The sequence below is a fragment of the Barbus barbus genome, assembly GCF_936440315.1.
Source record: "Barbus barbus genome assembly, chromosome: 26".
NCBI lineage: Eukaryota > Metazoa > Chordata > Actinopteri > Cypriniformes > Cyprinidae > Barbus > Barbus barbus.
The window spans coordinates 735,193-761,619 of record NC_136754.1 but is presented as its reverse complement, the minus strand read 5'-3'; the positions used below and the strand labels follow the sequence as shown (position 1 = coordinate 761,619).

The 26,427-nt window shown below is 33.0% G+C and overlaps 1 protein-coding gene across 1 annotated transcript in view; it reads left to right on the top strand.

Moving 5' to 3' along the window:
• Positions 1-26,427, top strand: part of LOC306845759 (protein unc-13 homolog A) — a gene marked incomplete at both ends in the record, with an annotated part of 85,471 nt that overhangs the window by 41,750 nt on the left and 17,294 nt on the right. The window contains 19 exons of the mRNA XM_079378738.1: positions 2,142-2,361; positions 4,420-4,647; positions 5,747-5,888; positions 6,779-6,948; positions 7,641-7,756; positions 9,983-10,146; positions 13,793-13,946; positions 14,580-14,648; positions 14,779-14,868; positions 15,490-15,624; positions 17,537-17,664; positions 17,810-17,895; positions 19,175-19,301; positions 19,465-19,561; positions 21,037-21,180; positions 22,086-22,163; positions 22,452-22,529; positions 24,836-24,924; positions 25,181-25,324. Coding sequence (XP_079234864.1) covers positions 2,142-2,361; positions 4,420-4,647; positions 5,747-5,888; positions 6,779-6,948; positions 7,641-7,756; positions 9,983-10,146; positions 13,793-13,946; positions 14,580-14,648; positions 14,779-14,868; positions 15,490-15,624; positions 17,537-17,664; positions 17,810-17,895; positions 19,175-19,301; positions 19,465-19,561; positions 21,037-21,180; positions 22,086-22,163; positions 22,452-22,529; positions 24,836-24,924; positions 25,181-25,324 — 2,459 coding nt within the window. The remainder of the gene's footprint in view (positions 1-2,141; positions 2,362-4,419; positions 4,648-5,746; positions 5,889-6,778; positions 6,949-7,640; positions 7,757-9,982; positions 10,147-13,792; positions 13,947-14,579; positions 14,649-14,778; positions 14,869-15,489; positions 15,625-17,536; positions 17,665-17,809; positions 17,896-19,174; positions 19,302-19,464; positions 19,562-21,036; positions 21,181-22,085; positions 22,164-22,451; positions 22,530-24,835; positions 24,925-25,180; positions 25,325-26,427) is intronic.

Here is a 26,427-nt window from a genome sequence, read left to right as displayed (position 1 = left end):
TTGATGTGTTTTGGTATTATTAAATCATTTTTAAAATAATTGTTAAATGCTATAACTAAAACAAAAACTAAAAATATAAAATATTTTTTTGACTATAATGCTGTAAATAAAATAAAATATAAATATTAGAGTACTGAAATGACTGAAACTTTAAATAAATTCAAATAAATAAAAATAAATAGAAATATTAAAACGCCAAAAAAAGCTAATAAAGATGGAAAAAGCACCTAACAAATTTCTAAAACTTTTAAGTGTGACCTAACTTTTTTTTTTTTTCAGTTTTCATTTTTTATTTTAGAGTAGGTAACACTTGTTAACTATTAACTACGACTTTTCCCTCAACAAAGTCTTAATTTGCTGCTTAAATAGTTAGTAAGGTAGTTGTTAAGTTTAGGTATTGGGTAGGATTAGGGATGTAGAATAAGGCATTAATATGTGCTTAATTAGCACTAATACATGACTAATATTCTAGTAATATGCATGCTAATAAGCAACTAATAGATGTAACCGTAAAATAAAGTTTTACTAAAAGTTAATTCAAAATATTAATAAACATTTACAAAAAAATTTTTTTTATTCCTGCATAAACGAAACGTCATGGTGATGAGTGGGGAGATTTATTCAGATATTTTTTTTAAAGAAAATAAATTTAGCTTTAAAAAAATTGAATATTAAATAAATATAATATCAATAAATATAAAAAATAAATAATTATAGCTTTAATAAAGAATATTTTGCATGCATTCAGTAAGAAAATATGAATAAATTAAATATTTATCATTTTATTTGAATTTTGATAAATAAATACAAAAGAAATTTAGTTTAGAAAATGTATGAATTATAAATATAATACCATTAAATATAAAAATATATATTTATTAATAATAGCTTTATATTTTTAACATGCATTCCGTAAGAAAATATAAATAAATACAATTTTTTTATCATTTTATTTTTTATTCCCACATAATCTAAATGTCATGGTGACATCCCTTTGGAGTGGACTTTGAGATTTGTAACTTTGTAGATCTTTTTATGCCCAAACATACACACTACACACTGACTATAGGACCCCTTTAATAACAACTCCACTCCTCGCTCACTGATATCAGAAACACTGCTCCACCTTCGCTCCGCGGCTAAAGTATTTCAGTTTGTTTGAAATATCACAGTTCTGTTCATAATGTATATTAAAAAATAAAATAAATAAAATAACAGTGCAAACTTTTTTCCTACCACATGAGCTAATAACATGGTTGTCAGCATTAAAAGGTATAATTGATGCTTTTTGTGGTACAAATTTGGTTTGTGATGAAAATAACAGTATGTTTTCGTCAGTTATTTTACCTACGGATCGATGCATTTCTTACAGATTTCTGTTAATTCGAAATCGGATACAGATGAAGTAGCACTGTAAGATTACATTTGTTTGAATGCATTATTGAGAGAGCGATTGCGTGTGAATAAGTGTTGTAGTACTTGTTTAAATCATGCTTTCAGCTGAAAATATTCAGTATCTAGAAGAAACAAACAAATTCCTTGAGAAATAACTTCCCGTTTTCGTCATCATAGCCTTCACATTCTTTCTGATTTGAGTGATCCTTCTCTATCAAGCTAGCTAAATATGTTTAACATGTGAATTCTTGCTAAATATGCAGTTATATTACGGGTCGTTGGCATGAATTGTACTCGTGGTAGAGCGCTCTTGACTTTTAAAAAATCCACTCCTCGCTCCATTCAAAATCACACCATATTTTCATTGTAACAAATAGATAAAGTGCTATAAAAGAAACACTTAACGGTGTCTTTTGGATGTTTTCTTTCCACTAGTCTGAAAAAACACTTTATGAAATACCAAAAAGACCAAAATCTCAAACTTGGCATATGCATAAAAAAAACTGTGTTTTTGCCTGAAGTGTCTCCCCTTAAAATAACTGTCGGTCAGTGGAGCTAAGCTTCGTTTTGCCCTCCAGGTGGACGTTCCTATAAGGGTGTGACGTTATGTGAAAACTATCAATAATCTTTAAGTGCAGTGCATTTTCAATATATGTTTATTGTATTGTCCCTAACCAAATAAACGCATAAATAAAATAAATGCATATGTAGTCCTAAGTCGCGCTGGTGTGTTTGTGCTCGTGTAGAAGAGTCACGTGTATAAGAAGACGCTGCAGGCTCTGATCTACCCCATCTCCTGCACCACGCCACACAACTTCGAGGTGTGGACAGCCACGACGCCCACCTACTGCTACGAGTGCGAGGGTCTGCTGTGGGGCATCGCGCGACAGGGCATGCGCTGCTCCGAGTGCGGTGTCAAATGCCACGATAAGTGCCAGGACCTGCTCAACGCTGACTGCCTGCAGAGTGAGACTTCAATGCTTAGTGTGTGATTGTGACACATGGGGCTGGGGAGTAACTAACTAAAAGTGGCAATGCTACTGTAGATTTTGCTTTGATTTTTACGTATGAAGAGCCCAGGTGAAAAAAAGTACACTTCCATAATGTACTTAAAGTGCTCCGTTTTCACGCACTGATTTTGAACTTTAGTACTACTTAAGATCATCGAAGTGTACTCAACTGTGCTATTTTGAGACACCATGAATATAAACTAAAATGAGCTTTTAACATTCGCTGTATTTAAAAAGGTTACACTTTTTAGACATTGCACTAACTTTAAGTAACTTAGCAACTACATGTCAACTAATTCTCATTAATTCACAACTACATGTCTACTAACTCTGAGTAGACTGTTAGGGTTGGTTTAGGGTTAATAGAATAAGTTGACACATACTTGCAAAGTTTCTCATAGTCAGTATGTTGTATGTTGTGGACCCATCAAAACAAAGTGTTAGAGGATATTAAGCAGACAGTCTACTAATACTCTAATGACTGCTACTTGACACATACAGTAGTTGCAAAGTTACTTACTGTTAGTAGAATGTCTAAAGTGGACTATCGAAATAAAGTGTTATCCAAGTGCTGACTAAATACATTTCTTAAGTACAGAGATAGTATATTAAAACCGCATTAGAGTTCATATTCATGGTGTCCTAAAATAGCACAGTTGAGTACACTTGGATGATCTTAATTTTATCCTAAGAAGGACTAAAGAATCATTTTTAGTATCTTAAGTACAAAATTAGTAATAGAGCACTTATATTATATTATATTATATTATAATATGGAAGTGCACTTTTTGTTCACCTGGGAGTTCAGATGCAAAAGCCTCTAAGTGCCGTCTTAAATTTTCTTCTAAAATGAGCAGTTTTCTCAGGCTTCTATGTTTATGTTCAGTTACTTCACTTAAATGGCAATGAAAAAACCTATTTAAGCTCATTTTAGAAGAGAATTTCAAACGGTACTCAGAGGCTTTTGCATCTGAAGTCTTCATATTTCCTCTTTAATTATCTTTTATGTAACTTCTTGTTAGTAACTTGTAGTGTAACTAACTGATGAGGAAATATCTAAATATTTAAAAAATATATTTTTGCAAATGCAAGGTTTCTTGAGGAAACGCAAAAGTTTTGAATGTGGAAGCATTGAAATATAATCTTTCCTCCCAGCTCATGTTTTTGAGCTCCTTTATTGACCAAATGTTATTTTTGTAGTCTAATTTATCTATTTATTTTTATAAATAGATTTTTTAATGCAGTTTGACTGGAATAGGTTATTCCTTAACTTTCGTGGAATCATATTTTAAGTACATTTTTAATAATTAATTATTTACATTTAAAAAAAAAAAATTTTTTTTAAATATTATGCCATTACAGTCTTTCAGGTTTAGTTTTTCCCGAATAAACTAAATGCGATTGTGATTGGTGACAAGTGGAAAGATGCAGATGAAAACAAACTAAAATGAAAAAAATAAATGTTATTTTTAAATAATTACAAGTAGTAAATAAATATCATATGAAATTAATCTGAATAATTATTGTTTTAAATGATAAACGTTTAATTTTGAAGTGCATTCAATAAGTTCAGTAGTAATCTTTAAAAAATAGTATACTTTTTAATCATTAAAATAATTATAAATAATAAATGTCAATAAATATAGTATGAAATAAATTTTTAGAATTGTTTTAAATAATTAACATTTTATTTTGAAATGCATTCAATAAGAATTCAGTAATAAACTGAACATAGAGTATTTTGTTTAGTCATTAAAATAATAAGTAATAAAGAAATCTCAATAAATATATGAAATAAATTTAAAGAATTATTGTTTTAAATAATAAACATGCTTTATTTTTAAATGCATGCAATAAGAGTTCAGTAATACACTGAACATAGAGTATATTGAGTATATGCAAGCAGTAATTACTGTTCATTTTAGATTTTAAATGTCTTAATTCTAAACACTATATAAGTTGTGCTTGTGGAAGAAGCTTTGTGCAACACTGATATTGTGGATGTGATGGTCAGGAGCCGCTGAGAAGAGCTCGAAGCACGGCGCTGAAGACCGAACGCAGAACATCATCATGGTTCTGAAGGACCGCATGAAGATCCGTGAGCGCAACAAACCCGAGATCTTCGAGCTGATCCAGGAAGTGTTCGACATTCCCAAGGCGAGCCACGGGACGCAGATGAAACAAATCAAGCAGAGCGTTCTGGACGGGACGTCGAAGTGGTCGGCCAAAATCAGCATCACAAGTGAGCTCAGAATTACATATCAGGGATTTCAAAATTTGAGCTACAAATTTGGGATCATTTTGAGCTACAAACAAAATAAGTGAAAATTGTCAAATTTGAGGTTTTCACAAAAATGAATTCATTAAGCCCTTGTCTAGCGATCCCATTGCTCCCAATAGTAATCAGACATCTAAATTGATCTTTATTTGTTCATTTTCTGGCTGCTCGATTATGTCAAAAATCATAATCACGATTATTTTGGTCAATATTGTAATCATGATTATTTAACATGATTATTAGTGGGCCATATGACTAAAACTTTATATAAAATATTTATGTAGAGTTTAATTTAGATTTATGTATATGAAAGATTTAAGATATACTGTATATTATGTTATGTTTACTCATTTACAATGTTGTATATATCCAAAATAATTGATGTTGTATCGAATAGAATTGCTAATGGAGTCGCAAGCTTGTGAATGAGAAACGAATCGAATCGTGAAATTTGTGTCAAAACCCAGCCCTGATATATAGGCCGCCTGTCTCTTTAATGTTAATCTAATAATAAAAGAAAAGAGGGAATCACTTGCTGTGCTTGATTGAACTGCTTTTGTAGTTTTAATAATCAATTTATTTGTAATGAACACACTAAAGGGATTTTACATGTTTAGATGTAAAATGGAAAAAATAATGCATTATTTGTTTCTTTCATATTTGTTCTACAGCTTTTTCCATTTGTTCTTATTTATAATAACAAAGATAAAATAGCTATATTGCGATTATTAATATAGTAATTATTATTAAGAACTGGAGGAAAAGATACATTGTTGCTAGGTGATTTTGCTTTGGAACCTTCAGAAAACATTAATTAGATTTTTCTCAGAACTGAGTTTGCTGACTCTGTTGACTTCAAATAAATGTAGCTCAGCAATTTTTTCATCGGATTCCAACAAATCATTCATCATTTTGAAGGTCTTTTAATAGAGAATGTGAAATTTAAAAGAAAAATGTATTAATTAAAAATAACTCTATTAAATATATTCTCATTGTGACTCATTTTGCCAGCGCAGGTCACATATGTTTGCATCGTCTCTAAAGACATTGTTTCCTCTGTCAGTGGATTGTGCTCAGGGTCTGCAGGCGAAGGATAAGACGGGTTCGAGTGACCCATATGTCACGGTTCAGGTGGGCAAAACCAAGAAGAGAACCAAGACCATCTACGGCAATCTCAATCCCATCTGGGACGAGAGCTTTCACTTGTGAGTTCATGAGCGTTCAACTTGAAGCAAAATGTGAAATCAAAATCAAACCGTTTAGTTTCTCTTTCTTTAAAAAATGTACATTGATTCTATGAAGTACATAAGGTTTTGTTTTACTTATATGTACACAAGAAAAATAGCTTTTTTTACAATGATAAATATTATTTATAGCTGCAAAAAAAACAAACAAATAAAACATAAATAAAGCTTAAAAACTAAACAAAAAAATTGGTCTTATTATGAATGATTCATCAGTGCAGTTTATTATCAAGAAAAAGTTGTGTTTTAAGCATCGTTATTTTATGTAATGTAGTGTATTATTATTATTATTATTATTATTATTTAGTTTTCTTTTTAATTTAAGGTTTTAATCATTTTGTTGTGTGTTTATCATATTTATTTCTTTATTTACTTTGTAAATGTGTCTATATATTTCTTATTAAGTTTTAGTTTTTAATTTTACTTTGCTTTAGTTATTTTAGTACCTCAGCTTGAGGGTTTTTCCAAGTAGGGTTATTTTATTATATTGAGATACTAGTTTTTATTAATATTTTTAATTAGATATTCTCATTTTTTGTTTTAACTTTAATTCGATTTTTAGTAATTTGTTGCAATTTTGTTTGTTTTTGGGGATTTTTAATGTCTATATAGTTTTTATGTTTTTATTTCAGTTTTGGGTGTTTTAGTACATCAACTTAAACTACATGAGTTTATTTTAGTTTATTTCGGTTCAAATTTATTTTATTTGAAGTAATTAATGTTTTTAAGGATTTAGTTTTAGTTACAACAACCCTAATTTCGAGTAATGAAAATGTTTATATAATGTAAATGTTTTATAGTTTTGGTTTTAATTATTGATAATAGCCCATGTTGTGTCTCTGGTGTTGCAGTGAGTGTCATAACTCTTCAGACCGGATAAAGGTGCGCGTCTGGGATGAGGACGATGATATCAAGTCTCGTGTGAAGCAGCGGTTCAAGCGGGAGTCTGATGATTTCCTGGGACAGACCATCATTGAAGTGCGAACGCTGAGTGGAGAAATGGACGTCTGGTACAACCTCGGTGTGTCAGAGTCGTTCCATGGTTATTTTAGCAGTACACTCTTAAAAATAAAGGTGCTTCACGATGCCATAGAAGAACCTTTTTTGTCTAAATGGTTCCATAAAGAACCTTTAACATCTGAAGAACCTTTCTTTTTCACAAAAGGTTCTTTGTGTTGAAAGAAGGTTCTTCAGATTATAAAAAGGTAAGAAAGAGATGGTTCTTGGGGAAGTCGTGGGCTAATGGTTAGAGAGTCGGACTCGTAATCCAAAGGTTGTGGGTTTGAGTCTCCGGCCGGCAGGAATTGTAGGTGGGGGGAGTGAATGTCCAGCGCTCTCTCCACCCTCAATACCACGACTGAGGTGCCCTTGAGCAAGACACCGAACCCCCAACTGCTCCCCGGGCGCCGCAGCATAAATGGCTGCCCACTGCTCCGGGTGTGTGTTCACAGTGTGTGTGTGTGTTCACTGCTGTGTGTGTGCACGGTGGATGGGTTAAATGCAGAGCACGAATTCCGAGTATGGGTCGCCATACTTGGCCGTATGTCACTTCAATTCACTTCTTTAAAGAACCTTTGACTGAATGCTTCTTTGTGGAACCAAAAATGCTTCCTCTATGGCACGCTGTGAAGAACCTTTTGAAGCACCTTTATTTTTAAGTGTATCTCTATGAATATGGAGGAATTATTAGATTCTCTCTTTCTCTCTGAACAGACAAGCGCACGGATAAGTCGGCCGTATCCGGAGCGATCCGCATGCACATCAGTGTGGAGATCAAAGGAGAGGAGACTGTGGCTCCGTACCACGTTCAGTACACCTGCCTGCATGAGGTACATGCAAAAATCATACTTATTAAACATATGTGACCCTGGACCACAAAACCAGTCATAAGGGTCATTTTTTTAAAATTGAGATTAATACAGCATCAGAAAGCTGAATAAATAAGCTTTCCATTTATGAATCTGGAATCTGAGGGTGCAAAAAAAAAAAAATCTAAATAGATTGCCTTTAAAGTTGTCCAAATGAAGTTCTTAGCAATGCATATTACTAATCAAAAATGAAGTTTTGCTATATTTACAGTAGGAAATTTACAAAATATCTTCATGGAACATGATCTTTAGATTAGATTAGATTAGATTCAACTTTATTGTCATTTATGCAGAGTACAAGTACAGAGCTAATGAAATGCAGTTTTAATATCTTTACTTAATATCCTAATAATTTTGGGAATAAAAGAAAAACTTTTTAACGTTCTTACAATATTAAAAGTAAACCTTCAAATAATGTTATATTTTGGGTGAAAATAAAGTTAGTCGAACATTGTAAGAAACGTCTTTGTAACCTTCAAATATCTTTCTAATAATATGGATATTTTAACATTCTTAGAATATTTCAAATAAACATTCAAATAACGTTATATTTTTGGGTGATAATAAAGCTAGTAGAAGGTTCTAAAAAACATGTTTGTAACATTTTTACACCATCCAGTCAGTTCATGATGGTTAAAATCAAATGTTGCCCTGTTTATGAAGGCTTGCATGCATGAATCGATTTTTATCTCTTCTGTGTTAATGTGAGTGTTTTATTGATTTGTATTTTTGCTGCATCACTTTCAGTAGCTCTGCCCACTCAATGCCCACTTGAATCTCAATGGTTCAAAATGACACTCCACATTATCATCGTATACTTTCTAATTGTCTACGGTTCTGTCACTTTGCACAGAATATTCCTCACTTTCATTGAGGGTAGAAATTATGCTGGAAACCAGTGTTATTTTAGTATTAATGATATACTATTGTAGTTTTTATTAAAATTATTAATAAGCTTTTATTTTAGTATTTTAGTTTTTATTTTAGTTTTAGTAATTTGGTTATGTGCATTTGTCTTTTTTTGTTTTTTTTTTTGCATTTAGTTTTAATTTATTTTAAGTTAGTAATTTTGATGCTTCAACTTGAACTTATTTCAGTTTAATTTCTGTTTCGTATAATATTTATAATTAATTTTATTTCAGCTTCATTTCAGTTAACAAAAATGTTTTTATTGATATTAAACCTGCTGGAAACCTGGGGCCTGTACCATGAAGCCGGATTAGGTGGCTAGCCAGCTATGTTTCAGCTTAGTTTCCGCCAACCCTGGGTTTTAGGTACTATGAAAGTAGCTCGGCTTTAATCAGTGTTTGTCGCCATGGTATCTTACGCTGCACGGCTAACCTGCTCCGGGGCAGGTTATGTTCTGGTTTAGAGATCTCAATCTGAAATTTGACCAATCAGCTTCAAGCAAAGTGACACATCTCTGACGCAATAAAGCCACTCCTCCAGTTTCTCTTACTCCAAATTAAAGGACGCTACATAAAACATTTTTAAAGATAAAATCATGTGATTTTTAGACATGATTATTTTTTATTATTTATATAATTAGTATACCCTTAATCCATTACACAAGACAGCTTAATTTAATAGTAATTATTAAGCTTTTATTTTAAATTAATATAAACATAGATAATATGCAATATAAATACGTTTTAGAATCAATAGCTGTAAACATGACTACATATGAGTTTCAATTTTTAAGTGTTGTTATATCTATAAATATTATAAACTTTACAAATTTTACTTGCACTTATATAGTAAGATAAGTTTTCCTCTTTAATGGATCGATTGTTTCATTTTGCTGTGTAAATGTGTTTAAATTCTTCATATTGTTCAATCTTTTAATCTTTGGTAGTGAATTCGCACCGACTCTCTCACGAGAAGTGAATCCCAGTTTCAAGGCATGTGATTGGCTGCTCATTACTGATGTCACACTTTCATGTGCACGAGCTCCATTAACTCAGGATCAAGCCTGAGTTGACAGAGAAAGTTGATGATCAGCTTCATGGTACCAACAAAGCCGGATTGAACTGGTTTGGTTTTGTCAACTCAAAACTAATCCTGTAACCCTGAGTTTGTTTAGCCACCATCATGGTACAGGCCCCTGGTTAGGACGTGATGTAGATCTAAATCAGTGCTTCATCCTCGGGATTAATCAGTGAGTCCTCTCCCCATGATGCTTTGCAGCACATCTTCCACTACACCACAGAGAAGCAGAACAGCGGCGTGGTGAAGATCCCTGATGCCAAAGGCGATGACGCCTGGAAAGTGTACTACGATGAGACGGCGCAGGAGATCGTGGACGAGTTCGCCATGAGATACGGAGTGGAATCGATCTATCAGGCCATGACGTAAGCAATGAGAACCAATGAACGACTCCGTATTTACAATACTGATAATTATATTGCTCACTTGAAACGATCAAACAAACAAGTGAATGCATTAAAGAGAACCTCTTTCCAGAAAATGAACAGTGAAAGTAGGTGCCTAAATGTTAATTGTCAAAAGTTGTTGACCTGTGGAGCCCCTTATAGGAAATGGGGATGGAAAAAATATAAGATAGGAGGAAAAGTTATAGATTTCTATCACCATGTCACTTTAGGGGCTCCATAATGACCAAATTGTTTATCATTTTATTAAATTAAAAATAAAATGTTGATCTTGTGAGGCCATAAATGTTATGAAGACTTCATTTTAATTTTTCTTATAGTAAAATGGAGAGTTATTTTTAAGTCATGCTGTTGAAAGGGTCCAAATTATATCACTTTCTTTGTGTTACAGTTACTTTCTTTGTAGGATTTTATATATATTTTTTGGAAAGGGATTGATTATTAGATCATATAATTATTGTATTTTTTTTATTTAATGTTAGTTTAGTCACATGATAATAGTATTTGATAGTAGTTTGTATATAGTTCAAACAACAACAAACATTGGTTATAAAAATGTACCTTATTTGTGGTGTGACAATGAAAATCCAGTACATTGAATTTAATAATCAATTATGAATGAATGAATGATGCGTTTATATAGCGCTTTGTGTATAGCTGTACACCCAAAGCGCTTTACAATCATGTGGGGGGGGGGGGGGGTCTCTCCTCAACCACCACCAGTGAGCAGCATCCACCTGGATGATGCGACGGCAGCCACAGGACAACGGCGCCAGTGCGCTCACCACACACCAGCTACAGGTGAAGAGGAGAGAGATAGAGCCAATCAAGTGGATGGGGATTATTAGGAGGCCATGATAGACAAGGGCCAGTGGAGGGAATTTGGCCAGGACACCGGGGTTACACCGCTACTCTTTACGAGAAGTGCCATGGGATTTATAATGACCACAGAGAGTCAGGACCTCGGTTTAACGTCTCATCTGAAAGACGGTGCTCTTTGACAGTATAGTGTCCCCATCACTATACCGGGGCGTTAGGACCCACACAGACCACAGGGTGAGCACCCCCTGCTGGCCTCACTAACACCTCCAACAGCAACCTAGTTTTCACCGGAGGTCTCCCATCCAGCTACTGACCAGCTCCACCCTGCTTAGCTTCAGTGGGCAACCAGTCTTGGGCTGCAGGGTGATATGGCTGTGAATTATAATTACATTTGTTGATGCATTGCAAAATTTAGAAAAGGAATCATAATTAAATCAAATTTTTGCATTTATAATATTTTTACTTCTTTCCTTCTGTTATTTTTATTTACGTGTTTTTACAGTTAATTGAAACCAAATTAATCAAATAAAAATTAATCATTTGTGACCCGGTCTAATTTATGAAAATTTGCTCTTTCCGACTCATTTTGCCAGCACGGGTCACATATTAGGGATTAGGGATGGGAAGATTCACCGATTCGCTCGGTGCATCGGCATAAAAAGTTAATGATGTGATGCATCGATTTAAACCTACCGTCTGTGAAAACCCATAGATATGAAGCTGGATATGTGTGATGCTAACGTTCAAAAGCATCAGTTTTCAAATCTCAAAGCATATTAAAGCGTTAGTTCACCCCAAAATGAAAATTCTGTCATTAATTACTCGCCCTCATGTCGTTCCAAACCCATAAGACCTTTCCTTCATCTTTGGAACACAAATTTAGATATTTTTGATTAAATCTGAGAGCTTTCTAACCCTGCATAGACAGCAACACAACTGAAACTTTCCCAGGTCCAGAAACGTAGTAAATCGGTAAAACAGTCCGTGACATCAGTGGCTCATCTTCAGTTTTGCGATGCCACAAGAATACTTTATTTTTGCGCAAAGAAAACAAAATTTATTTCATAATGATATTTCCCCCCATTTTAATTCTTATTATCCAATGAAAGGTTAGCTTTTTGTGAATTTTTTAAATAAAAGATCAAAAGGATTAACAAAGCAGGTTAATTTTCACAGTCTTCTTTGATCATATTTACCAAGGGTTCCAATAATTCTGACCACAACTGTATGTGACCCTGGACCACAATACCAGTCATAAGGGTCATTTTTTTAAAATTGAGATTAATACAGCGTTACTTAAGGTCTTAAGGGTCTGGAACGACATGACTGTGAGTAATTAATGACAGAATTTTCATTTTGGGTTGAACTAACCCTTTAATATCGTTTTGAAGTCATAACATGATATTCTTCAAGTAATTGTATGAAAATTAAGCTTTATTAATTGAAATTCTGTAAATTTGTGTGAAAAGGAATAAAAGGCGTTGGAGTTTTACTGCCTCTAGAGTTAATTTCTTTTGGAAACTGAAGTGATATGTACTTATTGGTGTGTATTTCGCATCTCGCTAAAAAGTGCCCCGAGGTACGTTTATGCCATGGGAGCAGGTAGAAAATTAAAGCTGAAATAAAAGTAATGTTATTAAAATATTCATAAAAACTATGTTGTTAGTGAGCTGCTCGTCGACCCACGCGTGTATTCAGAGCGCTGCTGGAAACACTTCATTAGCCTCCAGCCACCAAAGACGAGGACGTCCATGATAATGAGCGTTCAGATCACCCTGAGTCTCAGGAGACGCTGAGAGAAATGTGTGTCGTGAGTGTTAAAGACAATTAGCAGACTGTGCTGGAACGGGAAAACTCAAGCCTTGTTTATAATCAATATTCCTCATCAGCTGGACACCATCACGACCTGTCTTTAAAATAATGATAAATTTGATATATTTAGCTGAGTTCAAAGATGGCGTGTAAGTAGTTGATGCAGGAATCGTAAAGCATCAGTGAGATACGATTGGTTGTGAAACATGTGAGTTTAACATTTTCAAATTGAATTAGACGTCATTATGTGACAGTGTTGAGAAATATAGAGTATGACATTAAATTTAATTAGTAGCATCTCAGTCGATTTCAGGCAGAATTATGCTGTTGTGGTTGAAAATGACTTGAATCATGGTTTGATTTTGAATGAAAGTTGCTGATATCGTGGAAAACGTGGTTGAAAATTGTATTATTGGTAGGATTTTGTTAAAAAAAAATTACTTGTATTGTTGTAAAGATTTTGAATGAAAATTATTTTATTTAAAAATTTTGATTTGAAAAAGTTATTTCATTATTGGAAAGATTTTATTTGAAAATTACTTGTATTGTAGAAAAGATTTTGTTTAAATATTACTTTTACTGTTGCAAAGATTATGATTGAAGATTACTTATTGTGGGATAGATTTTAGATGAACATTACTTTTATCATGGTAAGGATTTTGATTAATTACTTATGTTGTTCAATAGATTTTGGCTGATAATTATGTATATCATGATAAAGATTTAGTTTGAGACTTTTATTATTGTAAAGCTTTTGGATGAAAATTACTTGTATTATTATTATTATTATTATTATTATAAAGATTTTGTTAGAAAATGACTTGTATTGTGTATATTTTGGATCATATCGTCCACCTCTTATTTAACAGATCTGCTAGAAAGTCATCGCATAATAATCATAATATGAATGCATAAAGGAAATGTGTTTATCTTCAGTCCTGTAAGTAACTTTGATCTCTGTGTTTGTGTTCAGGCATTTCGCGTGTCTGTCGTCGAAGTACATGTGTCCCGGTGTTCCTGCGGTCATGAGCACACTGCTGGCCAACATCAACGCTTACTACGCCCATACGACACAATCCTCCAACAACGTCTCTGCCTCCGACCGCTTCGCTGCCTCCAACTTTGGGGTCAGTTCAGATTTTAACCACAAAATGACCTGCAAAACACTGTGTAGTTCATCTCAGACACCTTGTTGTTGTCTTCTTGAGTTACACTAATGTTTGGGGTCTGTGTTTTTTAAATAAAATAATACTTGTATTCATCAAGCCTGCATTAAATTGATCAAAAGTAACAGTAAAGACATTTATGTTACAAAAGATTTCTGTTTCAAATAAATGCTGTTCTTTTGAACTTTCTATTCATCAAAGAATCCTAAAAAATAAAATGCATCACAGTTTCCACAAAAATATTGGGCAGCAAACCTGTTTTCAACATTGATAATAATTATAAATGTGTTGAGCAGTAAATCAGTATATTAGAATGATTTCTGAAGATCATGTGACACTGAAGACTGCAGTAATGATGCTGAAAATACAGCTGCAGATCACAGAAATAAATTACATTTTACAATATATTCTAACAGAAAGCAGTTATTTTAAGCTGTAATAATATTTCACAATATTACTGTTTTTACTGTATTATTGATCAAATAAATGCAGCCTTGATGAGCAGAAAAGACTATAAAAAACATTAAAAGATCTTGCCACAAACTTTTGCTCCATAGTGTGTATTTTACATGTTTTTTGTTTTTTTTTGAGCAGAAAGAGCGCTTTGTGAAGCTTTTGGATCAGCTGCACAACTCCCTGAGGATAGACCTCTCTATGTACAGAGTATGTTCACATCTTCAATAATATACGACAGCTGAATAAAATAAAAACACTTGTACAGCTGACCTCTATATCTACTCATGAATTGTGTCGTAGAATCTGTGTTTGTCACAGTTGTGTGTGTTTGTTTCAGAATAATTTTCCAGCTAGTAGTCCTGAGAGGCTGCAGGATCTGAAGTCCACTGTAGATCTTCTGACCAGCATCACTTTCTTCAGGATGAAGGTTTGTTCTGGTCATAGATCTTTAATGATTTAATGACATATGATTTTTGCGTTATAAAATTTTCAGCAACATGTATAGGCCTGTAAAATAATAATAAAATTAGTTTTTATCCAAGTACCGTTAGGGAATTAAATGCATAATTACAAAGGACTTTTTCTAATACTATGGACTATACCAGTGTTTGATGTCTTTATATTGTTTTGTATGTTTCGTGCCACAAGGAGTTGCATTTGAATCTCAAAAAAAGAAGTAACTAAATAAAGATTTAAATTACAAATAATAATGATAATAAATAATATAGTAAATAAAAATGAATTCATAATAATTTGAAAAATGCAATGAAACAACCCTTAAACTGCAACACAATTATAACATAACATAAGATAAAAATATAAATATATATATATAAATACATAAAGTTAATGCTTTTTTTCTGGTGATCTTAAACAATTTAATGACATGCTTTGTGAGTAGTTGTGTCTTTTTCCTTCTCTGAGCGCCATCGGAATTTGAATAAAATTTTCAATGTTTTATAACTCTTCAGCAACATTTATAGGCTTTAAAGCCTCTTTAAATGTGCATTTCATCACCGAGAGGAATCACTGTTGTGTGTGTTTTCAGGTCCAGGAGCTGCAGAGTCCACCGAGAGCGAGTCAAGTCGTTAAAGACTGTGTGAAAGCATGTCTCAACTCAACCTACGAGTACATCTTTAATAACTGCCACGAGCTCTACAACCGGGAATACCAGAATGACCCAGTGAGTATATGTGTGTGTGTGTGTGTGTGTGTGTGTGTATGTGTTTTAAAAGCCACTGACAATTGCATGAGAAATTGCAGCTGTAGAAATGAAAGCCTTGCCTTGCCCTTTATATTTGGCACAAATCCAGTTTATTTGTTTATACTGATTTAATATAGTGTGGATCAAATAAAATACTCTTAAATGCTGTTTCACTGAAAATAAGTCTTTCTCCTTAAACTACCTGCCATATAGTGACATTTATCTGTGCAATACCAGTGTAATTATGAGGTACTATTATAATTTGTATTAACATTTTAACTTTTTTTTTTATAGTTTTCATTTAAATTTGAAAGTTTTAGTATTTTTTTTTCTTGTGTTTTCGTCATTCTTACAACGTTTTTTTAAATATATGTTGTTTCAGTTAACATTTATTTCAAGTAATGAAAATGCTTTTTTTTTTTTTTTTAAACCTGTCCCACTCTTTTTCTTTTTTTTTGATCTTCTGTTGGAACCTTGTTACATTTTTGAACTTTTAAACTTTTGAAAGTTCTGTTGGAAGCTTTGGTTTAACCGAGAGCATCACACTGGACTGTTGTCTCTTCATGCTGGTTTGATGCTGTTTAGTGATTCACATTCAGAGCGCAGCGAGCGCTGAAGTTCTTCTCATGGAAAATGAAATATTGATTATGGTGGAGGTTTTGGGGCAGTTATGAATGGAGAAGAAGCGCAGTGTGACGTGTGTTTATCCCTCTCGCTCTCTCTGCACTTCCACTGCAGAACTTTATTAGTAAGATGGAAGACGCGTCTGGAGTTTTTGACACCTCATAACCGCAGCGCTGACTGATGCTCCTGGTGTGTGTGTGTGTGTGTGTGTGTGTGTGATATGAGATGATAATGGGCCGTACACACAGGAAGCATTCTTGCATGCTCTCTGCATTATTTTTTTAATTGCCAATTTGTGTAAATGGGCATCTTTCTCTAGTAACTGTGAGCTGCATGACTGCTGCTTGAGAAACTACACGTTTCTAAAAAATGATAGAGAGAAATATATAAACATACTTAAATCAAGATATGTTTACTATGCAAAATGACAAAAATAATAAGTCTTGTTTTCTGAAAAATCTAATCAAAATGAAGAGCGTTTCTGCAAATATCTGCCAATGGGGTAAAAAAAAATCAACTTATTTTCCTTTTGACTTGTTTTAATTTTTTTGACCCCATTTTTTTTTTACTTATTTTTCTCTCTTGTCACTTCTTTTTATGTATTAATATTGCTGTAATTGGAGGTTTGTTTGAATCTCTGTCTTAAAATGTTTAAATGTATTTTCTATAATTTATTTATATATTTAATGATTTTTATTTAATTTTTACAACTTTTTTCTCTCGTATCTTCTTTTCTAATGTTACTTTTTTATTTCTGTTGTAATTTGAGGTTTGTGTGAATTTTGAAATGTTTAATTGTATATTGTATGATATTTTATTTATTTAGTTGTATTATATTAATTATTATTTAGAAACTTTTTTGTCGCTCTTCACTACTTTTCTAATGTTATGTTTTAGTTCTGTTGTAATTTGAAGGTTGTGAGAATCTGTCTTAATGTTTTATTTGCATTTTTCTAATTATAATATAAATAAATAAAGATAACAGATAATAAAAAATAAATAGCTAGAATCAAACTCTACTTCTCTACTGTTTGTTTGTTTGTTTGTTTTGTTTGTGTCCATTTTGATAATTTTCTCCAAAAAACAAGACGTCACCTCTTATTTCATTCAGCATCTCAAGTGAATGTATTTAGGATTGTTTGCACTGGAAAACAAGTAAAAATACTGAGGAACAACATCTGTTTTTGCGGTGCAGGTGTCTTCTGTTGAAGTGTGTTTGTATTGGTATATTTTACATGATATCTCTCTTGTCTGTGTTCATATCCAGTCGAAGACGGTTCCTCCTGATGAACAGGGGCCAAGTATTAAAAACCTGGACTTCTGGTCCAAACTCATCACCCTCATTGTTTCCATTATAGAGGAGGACAAGAACTCCTACACGCCCTGCTTGAACCAGTGAGTGTGTGTTCAGACCTGAGACATTATGATATTCCAGAATGATCCTTTACCAACCTGAACCCAGTGGTTAGAGTAATATACAATAACAAAAGCAAGTTATATAACTGATCTGAAGGAAACCGAGCCTGTGTTCCTCCTGCAGGTTCCCTCAGGAGCTGAACGTGGGAAAGATCAGTGCGGAGGTGATGTGGAACATGTTTGCTCAGGATATGAAGTACGCCATGGAAGGTAAACACTGACTAAACACTAAACCTCTAACAAATGTTTGCTCTCGGATGAGAAACTGAAAAAATAATAGACCACTAAATAGTGAGTTTCTTGTTAAAATGTTCTTTTCTCTTTGTTTCTCTTTTTATGTACATATTTGTATGTGTACATATGTGACCCTGGAGCACAAAAGCAGTCTTAAGTTGCTGGGGTATATTTGTAGCAATAGCCAAAAATACATTGTTTGGGTCAAAATTATCCATTTTTCTTTTATGCCAAAAATCATTAAGATATTAAGTAAAGATCATGTTCCATGAAGATATTTTGTAAATGTTGTGCTGTAAATATATCTTAACTTAATTTTTGATTAGTAATATGCATTGCTAAGAACTTCATTTGAACAACTTTAAAGGAGATTTTCTCAATATTTAGATTTTTTTGCTCCCTCAGATTCCAGATTTTCAAATAGTTGTATCTCAGACAAATATTGTCCTATCATAACAAACCATACATCAATGGAAATATTATTTATTCGACTTTTGGATGATGTATAAATCTTAATAATAATAAAAAAAAGACCCTTATGGCTGGTTTTGTGGTCCAGGGTCACAGATATGTTTGTATGTATTTATTATTTTATGTACTTATTTTTTTCTTTTATAGTTTTTTTTCTGTTATTAAAGTTGCTTTAGTTCTTTTGTAATCAAGGTTTGTTTGAATCTGTCTTAAAATGTTTAAATGTATGTTTTATTATTTATTTATATTTTTTATTTACTTTTTTCTCTCTCTTTACTTCTTAATGTTATGTTTTTAGTTCTGTTTGTTAAGTTTGTGTGAGTCTCTGTCTTGAAATGTTCAAGTGTATTTTTCTATTGTTCATTTATTTTATTATTTAGTGTATTTTTATTTATTTACTTTTCTCTCTCTCTCTTCACTTCTTATAATGTTATGTTCACTGGCTTGAGATGTTTAAGTATATTTTTCTATTATTTATTTTTATTTGATATATTATTTATTTGCTTTCTTTACTGTTTTCTAATGTTATTTTTTAGTTCCTTTGCAGTTTGTGTGAATCTGTCTTGAGATTTCATTTTATTTTTCTATTAATTATATTTTTTTATTTTATATATTTTTTTCTCTTCACTTCTATAATGTTATGTTCTATTTCATGTTGTTAATTTGGGGTCTGTATGACTCTCTATCTTGCAATATTTAACTGCATTTTTCTAATAATAATTAATTAATTAAATAAATAAAGCAAGTGTTAAAAGGGCAACTTCCTGTACTTCCTGTCTCTCAGAACATGAGAAACACAGGCTGTGCAAGAGCGCCGATTACATGAACCTGCACTTTAAGGTGAAGTGGCTCTACAACGAATACTGCAAGGAGCTGCCGTATTTCCAGGACTGCGTGCCGGAGTATCCAGCGTAAGCTGTTTCTAGCCAAGCATCACTATAACTGGTGCTAATATTTAGAGTTACTGACTTGATCAGACTCCTCACACTAAATATTACATTCAGTGGTCATCAGGGAACCGCATGCATACAAAAAATCTGCATGCTGCAAATAGTTCTGTCTTTGTCTTGACAGATGGTTTGAGCCCTTTGTGATCCTGTGGCTGGATGAGAATGAAGAAGTTTCCAGAGATTTCTTGCACGGCGCTCTGGTCAGGGACGCCAAGGATGGGGTAAATATCAGGGGTATTCTGTTGTATTTTTAGCAGTGAGATGTTTGGGTGATACACATACACAGAGGAGAGTTTAACATCTCCATCAGTCTTTAGCATGGGTGTCGGAACCATTGTATGTGGGTGGGACAGGACCCACCCACTTTAACCGTCTCTAATTCAGCGAATATGTCCGTGCACTTTTCAGAGCGCCGTTAGTCAAGTCCATTCCACATGACGAATGCTGTAATAAATTAAACTCCATTTAGCTACAGCCTTGAATTCCACACTGCTGCTTCCTCAAATCTATTCCACTTGGCTCATTCAGAGTCCATATAACTCCATTCTGTGTTTTCACTAGTTACTCGCGCCTAATGCACTCCTGTGACACAGCAAAACAAACAAAGCATCTGAGCGTATCTGCTGCTCAGATACATTTTTTTTTTTGTGTGGGAGGACCCACCCACATTTATTTATCTTCCAACGCCCATGGTCTTTAGAGTCCAATTACCATAACACACACACACACACACACATAGGCCTATCTGATGCATACTGCATAAAAACACGGCAATTGATCCTTAAAATTCCCATTAGAGATCGGACATGAATTGACATAAACTGCTAAAAAGAATCTTCTGCTCACCAGGGGCCGGTTGCACCAGCTGGACGTACACCTTGTCGTAAGGCTAGCCTGGACGTAAAATGCACTTTAAGCCTAACATTTTTAAATATCATTACAATTTAAAATAGCTGTTTTCTATGTGAATATCTGTTAATGTAATTTATTTCTGTGATCTGCAGCTGTATTTTCAGCATCATTACTCCAGTCTTCAGTGTCACATGATCTTCAGAAATCATTCTAATTTGCTGATTTACTGCTCAAGAAACATTTCTGATTATTATCAATGTTGAAAACAGCTGAGCTGCCCAATATTTTTGTGGAAACTGTGATGCATTTTATTTTTCAGGATTCACAGATGAATAGAAAGTTCAAAAGAACAGCATTTATTTCAAATATTAATTTTTGTAACATTATAGTTGACTTTACTGTAATTTCTTCAGCTATGTAATGCATCCTTCCTTACTGACACCAAACTTTTGAACAACCAAAAAAAGTATTAAAAATATTTAAAATATATAATGTATTCAGTGGTAATGATGGAACTTCCTCAGACCATTTTTAACTTTTTGCAATATGCCTTGTTTAGACAGATGTTTGGCATTTTTAAACCACTGATTCCCAAACGTTTTTTGTCAGCCGGACCGTTTTGATCTAAAATATCTACTTGGAAGTCCTCTTGAAATTTCTATTTAATATTTCAATAATTTAACATCATATTTGCATGTTAACGGTTCTCTGATATCAGTTAATAGTCACTTGACATGCAAATATTTCATCTTTTTTAGTAAGCATGTTTAGTTTTTATTAATGTGCATTCTTATGATAAAACAGCTTTTCAACACCTCACAAACTCTGCTCATTTCTCCTACAGTTCCAGCCGACGTCGGAGCACGCGCTCTTCTCCTGTTCGGTGGTGGATGTCTTCTCTCAGCTCAACCAGAGCTTCGAGATCATCAGGAAGTTGGAGTGTCCTGATCCTCAGATCGTTGGGAATTACATGAAGAGGTTTGCTAAGGTGAAGTCAAGCATCTCTGTTATTATTATAATTATTATTGCATAAACAGTATTTAGGTTTAGTGAAACATCATGCACTAAAGTATGAAAGATCAGTATGTGCATCATCCTTCAGCATTTTGTTTTTTATCAATATATTTATTATTTTCACATCAGCAATTTACAGGATCAGTTCAATATACAAGTAAACATTTTCTGACAGAACACTTAAATGACATTATTGCGAGGCATTGTAACATAAAATAAATAGCAATAGTAATGATAAATAAAGAAGTTAAAGAAGCGTTACACTGTCACATCAGCAATTTCAGTCAATGTAACATCCAATATGTATGCAATAAATTTGCCCCAAATCTTTTCAAACATTGAAGACTCTTTTTTTTTTTTCAGATTAAACATTATTTTTTCAACAGGAACATGCCATACAATATGACTTGGTGATTCTTCTGATTTCCATTTTATAGCTATACATTTCTATCAGAGCCATCTTAACTAACCGTAAATTGTTCCTTTGATCAAGTTGAAGAACTGATTCATCCCCCAATAACATAAATCTCAGATCAGATGTCAATAGTTTGTATTATGTTTCTCTAATAGGGTTTAAGTTTAGAGCGAGTCCAAAACATATGCAATAATGTACCAACCTTCAACATTCTGAATATGAATCACTTATCTTCCAGGTGTATAATATATCCTGTGTATAATATTGAACTGTATTAATCTATGCCTACTATTAAATTAAAATGTTAAAGCACTTTTACAGATGAGTTCCCAAGTATCTTGTTCAAAAGTACATTCCAGATTTTTTTCCCATTTAATTCTTGAAGAGGAGATATCCTCCCCGTCCTTCAGCATTTGTGAGATATAAATAATTCCTCTAATCGTGACTGTTTTTCTTTCTTTCAGACCATTGGAAATGTTCTTCTGTCTTACGCCGACATCATTGCCAAGGATTTTCTCACTCACTGCAAGAAGGAGAAAGTGGTGCGTCACATTAATGCATTTAGTTATAATATTGCATTAGAACACACTCATAATAAAGTCTGTGTGTGAGTATTAGATGGAGTTACAGTAATTAGCTGACTGGCTTGAATTGCTCCCAGAGGAAGAAAACGCATGCACAATGGTCTAGCGAGACTCATTCAGCTCACAGCACTTAATGAAGCTGTCACATTTAGCACTATACCTCACTATATATTGCTGCAGGGATTTCTTTTAATAGCGTGTGTGTGCGTTAATGTCGTTTAACCTTCTCTATTCTGTTATTTTCAGCCTTGCATCCTTATTAATAATATCCAGCAGCTGCGAGTTCAGCTGGAGAAGATGTTTGAGGCCATGGGAGGGAAAGACGTGAGTTCATGCACGTTAAAACATGCTATTTTAAGGAAATAGTTCACCTAAAAGTAGCATAAAATTGGTCTGTGATATGATAGTTTTGTGTGAGGAATAGACTCAAATAATGGATACTATTGCTCTCCACTGCAGCTTACAAATTGTAATTTTTAGTATTTTGGCGAGAAGTCTGCTCACCACGGCTGCATTTATTTAATCAAAAATACATAAAAAAATATGTGAGATTATTATAATTTAAAATAGCCATTTTCTGTGTGACTCTATTTTAAACTGTAATTTATTTCTGTGATCTGCAGCTGTATTTTCAGCATCATTACTCCAGTCTTCAGTGTCACATGATCTTCAGAAATCATAATAATATACTGATTTACTGCTCAACAAACATTTCTGGTTATTATCAATGTTGAAAACAGTTTTTATTTTTGTGGAAACCTGATATATTTTATTTTTCAGGATTCTTTAATGAATAGAAATTTCAAAAGATCAGCATTTATCTGAAAAAGAATTTTTTTGTAACATTCTGCCACTTTTGATCGATTTAATGCATCCTTTCTGGATAAAAGAAATTATTTCTTTAAAGAAAAAAAGGCCAAACTTAGCCCAAACCAAAAACATAATATATAATATCATTAAAAGAATTTAAAAATGTGCCTTTTTAACTTCATGTAATATATCTAGTGTTGTTAAGACAGATGTTTGTCATTTTTAAACCAAACCTTTGTAACATTACAGATGTCTTTACTGTCACTTTAATGCAATTTCTTTCAAAAAAATAATAAATAAATAATTAATAAAATAAAATAAAAAAATGCCACTGACCCCAAACTTTTAATAGTGTATGTGGAAGTGCAAATAAGATATGACATCTTGCATTTTTAAGATTTACATTTGCATTGTAGAAATGAATATTGTTTTTGTATGTTGCACACATGAACTAAATAGGACAATAATGCAGATTACAACATTCAAGTCTATAACACAGCTGTTTCCGATGGAGATTTCCATCGTCAGCAGATCTCTTCCCTCTGTTTTCATCCATAAATCTCTCTCATTTAGCAACTTTTCCATTATCCATCCATCTATTCATCATCCCATCCATTCCCTCCTTCTCTTCTGAGTCATCCAGCAGTAAAACATCCCACGCTCCTCCTTTAGCACCATTTCTGTTTTACTTCTTGTAACTCTCCTCACATCAGTTGTATAGTCGTTCGGCTCGTGTCGTGTTTGCCAGGCAGCTCATTATTCTTGCTTTCTCACAGCATTTGCGTTGACTGATATCATAAATGCTCCCTGACAAACAATCCCATGCATGAATATTCATGACATAAAGCATCATTCAAACGCATTATAAAAGACGGTCAGCTTTAATAGTCTGATTCACTACAGGCACATTTCTGGATTACCATTATTCAGTGAATATTCAATAAATCAACAGCATTCTCAGTGCATACTAAAAAGATTTGCTGGATTTCACAGTAGGGGCGGAGCCTCAGTGTTAAACCAATGCCATTGGCTGGAATGAGAGCCGTGATGTCATCAGTCAAATCACATATTTACATACTATACAGATTGTTTCAAAGCAGTTTCACATTAATAAACATAATAATATTAATGATATAAACTTAATCAGTTATGAAACAAATTCAGTTTCAGCTCTACTGAAGACAATAGAGTCATTATTCAGCTCAGTTCAATTCAATGTTGATTTAATTCAGTTCAAATAGCAGTTGCAAAATGAATTAATGAAACAAATTTAACTCAAAATATTTAACAAAAGTATATTCAGTCAAAGTTTTGTTCTCATCTGATTGAGTCAGTTTGAGTTATTATAAGTAAAACTAAAACCATAAACAAATTGTTACTTGAAAAAAGTTAACTGAATAAAATATTAAAAAAATTGATTTATTTTAGTGTTTAATAATAAAATAATAATTATATAGACATTAAAAATATAAAAAATTTACATTAAAAATAACAAAACTGACAAAAAACATAATTAAAAATTAAAATAGGCAAACTATTAATAAAAACTATAATAGTATAAAAGTACAATAACTCAAATAAAAACAATAAATAATAAATAGACATTTTAAAAAAATAATGACAAAAACAAAAAATTACAAAAATAACAAAACATTACTAAATGTAAATAAAAACAGAGAATATTATCTTCTTGATATTGAAACAACACTGGTGTCGGTGCAGTTAAATAGATAATATTACTGAATATTAATTGTCTTCTAAACCTCAGCTGAGCAAGTCAAAGTTTTTCAGATTCAAACTCATAATTATGTGTTTTGCAGTTAAACGTGGAGGCCAGTGACTTTCTGAAGGATCTACAAATCAAGCTGAACAATGTGATGGATGATCTCAGCAGGATTTTCGCAGTGAGGTTGGTTCAGAGTATTGGAATATTCACAGGGTTAATAAAGTGCAACTAGAAGTAAAAATCCATTAATGTTCTCCATAGAGAAATTTTATTGTAGTAATATGAAATTGAATGCTCCCAAATATTTTTCGAAACCATGATACATTTAATTTTTTAGGATTTACAGATGAATAGAAAGTTCAAAAGAACAGAATTTATTTGAAATAGAAATCATAATAATATTATAAATGCGTAAGATAATTCTGTGGTGTGTCTGCAGTTTCCAGCCGCATATCGAGGAGAGCGTGAGGCAGATGGGAGATATTCTCAGTCAGGTGAAGGGAGCAAACGTACCTGCTAACGGCAACTTAGCACAGGACGCCGACAACGTCCTGCAGCCCATCATGGACTTCCTAGACAGCAAGTGAGCAACACACAAGTCACAATTGCTGAGATGCAATTATTTGAAAATCTGGAATCTGAGGGAGCAAAAAAATCAAAATATTGAGAAAATCATCTTTAAAGTTGTTCAAATTAAGTTCTTAGCAATGCATATTACTAATCAAAAATGAAGTTTTAATATATTTACAGTAGGAAATGTACTAAATATCTTCATGGAACATGATCTTTACTTAATATCCTAATGATTTTTGGCATAAAAGAAAAATCAATCATTTTGATCCATACAATGTGTTTTTGGCTATTGCTACAAATATACCCCAGCGACTTAAGACTGCTTTTGTGCTCCAGGGTAACATATTTAACCAATGAAAAGCATTCGGAAGAGCTCGTGACTAAACCTCGTAACGCCATTGGATCCATAAATTGCCAGTCAAATTCCCCACCTTCATTAAGAATGAAGCGCCGCGACACACACCTTCTCAATGCAAGGGTAATAAAGAACTGATGTTTGAATAAGTACAGTGTTTTCTTTACTCAAGAAACACTGTCTATAAAGGCTAATGTTTTGTAATGAAGAGCGGAGAAGAGTTCTGTCTAGTTGTAGCCAATACACTTTTGTACATTTTAAATATCCAGTGCATTGCGGTTCATCTTTTATATCATGATATTTTGGCCAAATGTATTAAACAACAAGGGAAACTAAGCACCCATATAGCTACAATAAACGGCCGTTCTAATGATGGACCATATACATACTACAAATACCATATACATGGACCATATACATATACATACATACCTTGTTACTCCATTTGAGCATGATTTTCAGAAAATGTTAAGTGCAAGTTTCTGATCATATATAAAGCCAAAATGCCTACTCTGACAACACATTTTTTTCAACGCGTTTAATTATTGGGGGGAAAAAAACATTTCCCACTTTCTATCTTTTTTTTTTTTTTTTTTTTTTTTAGTGTTTAGTGGTGTGGTGTGCTGTGGGATTTTCTTTATCAAAACTGTGCCGCGGCAGAAAAAAAATTGGGAAACACTGGTATAGATGACTAGAAGCAACTGTTCAGTGATTGTTTGCATCCACTACCAGATGACATTTTCAACACGTAAGAAAAG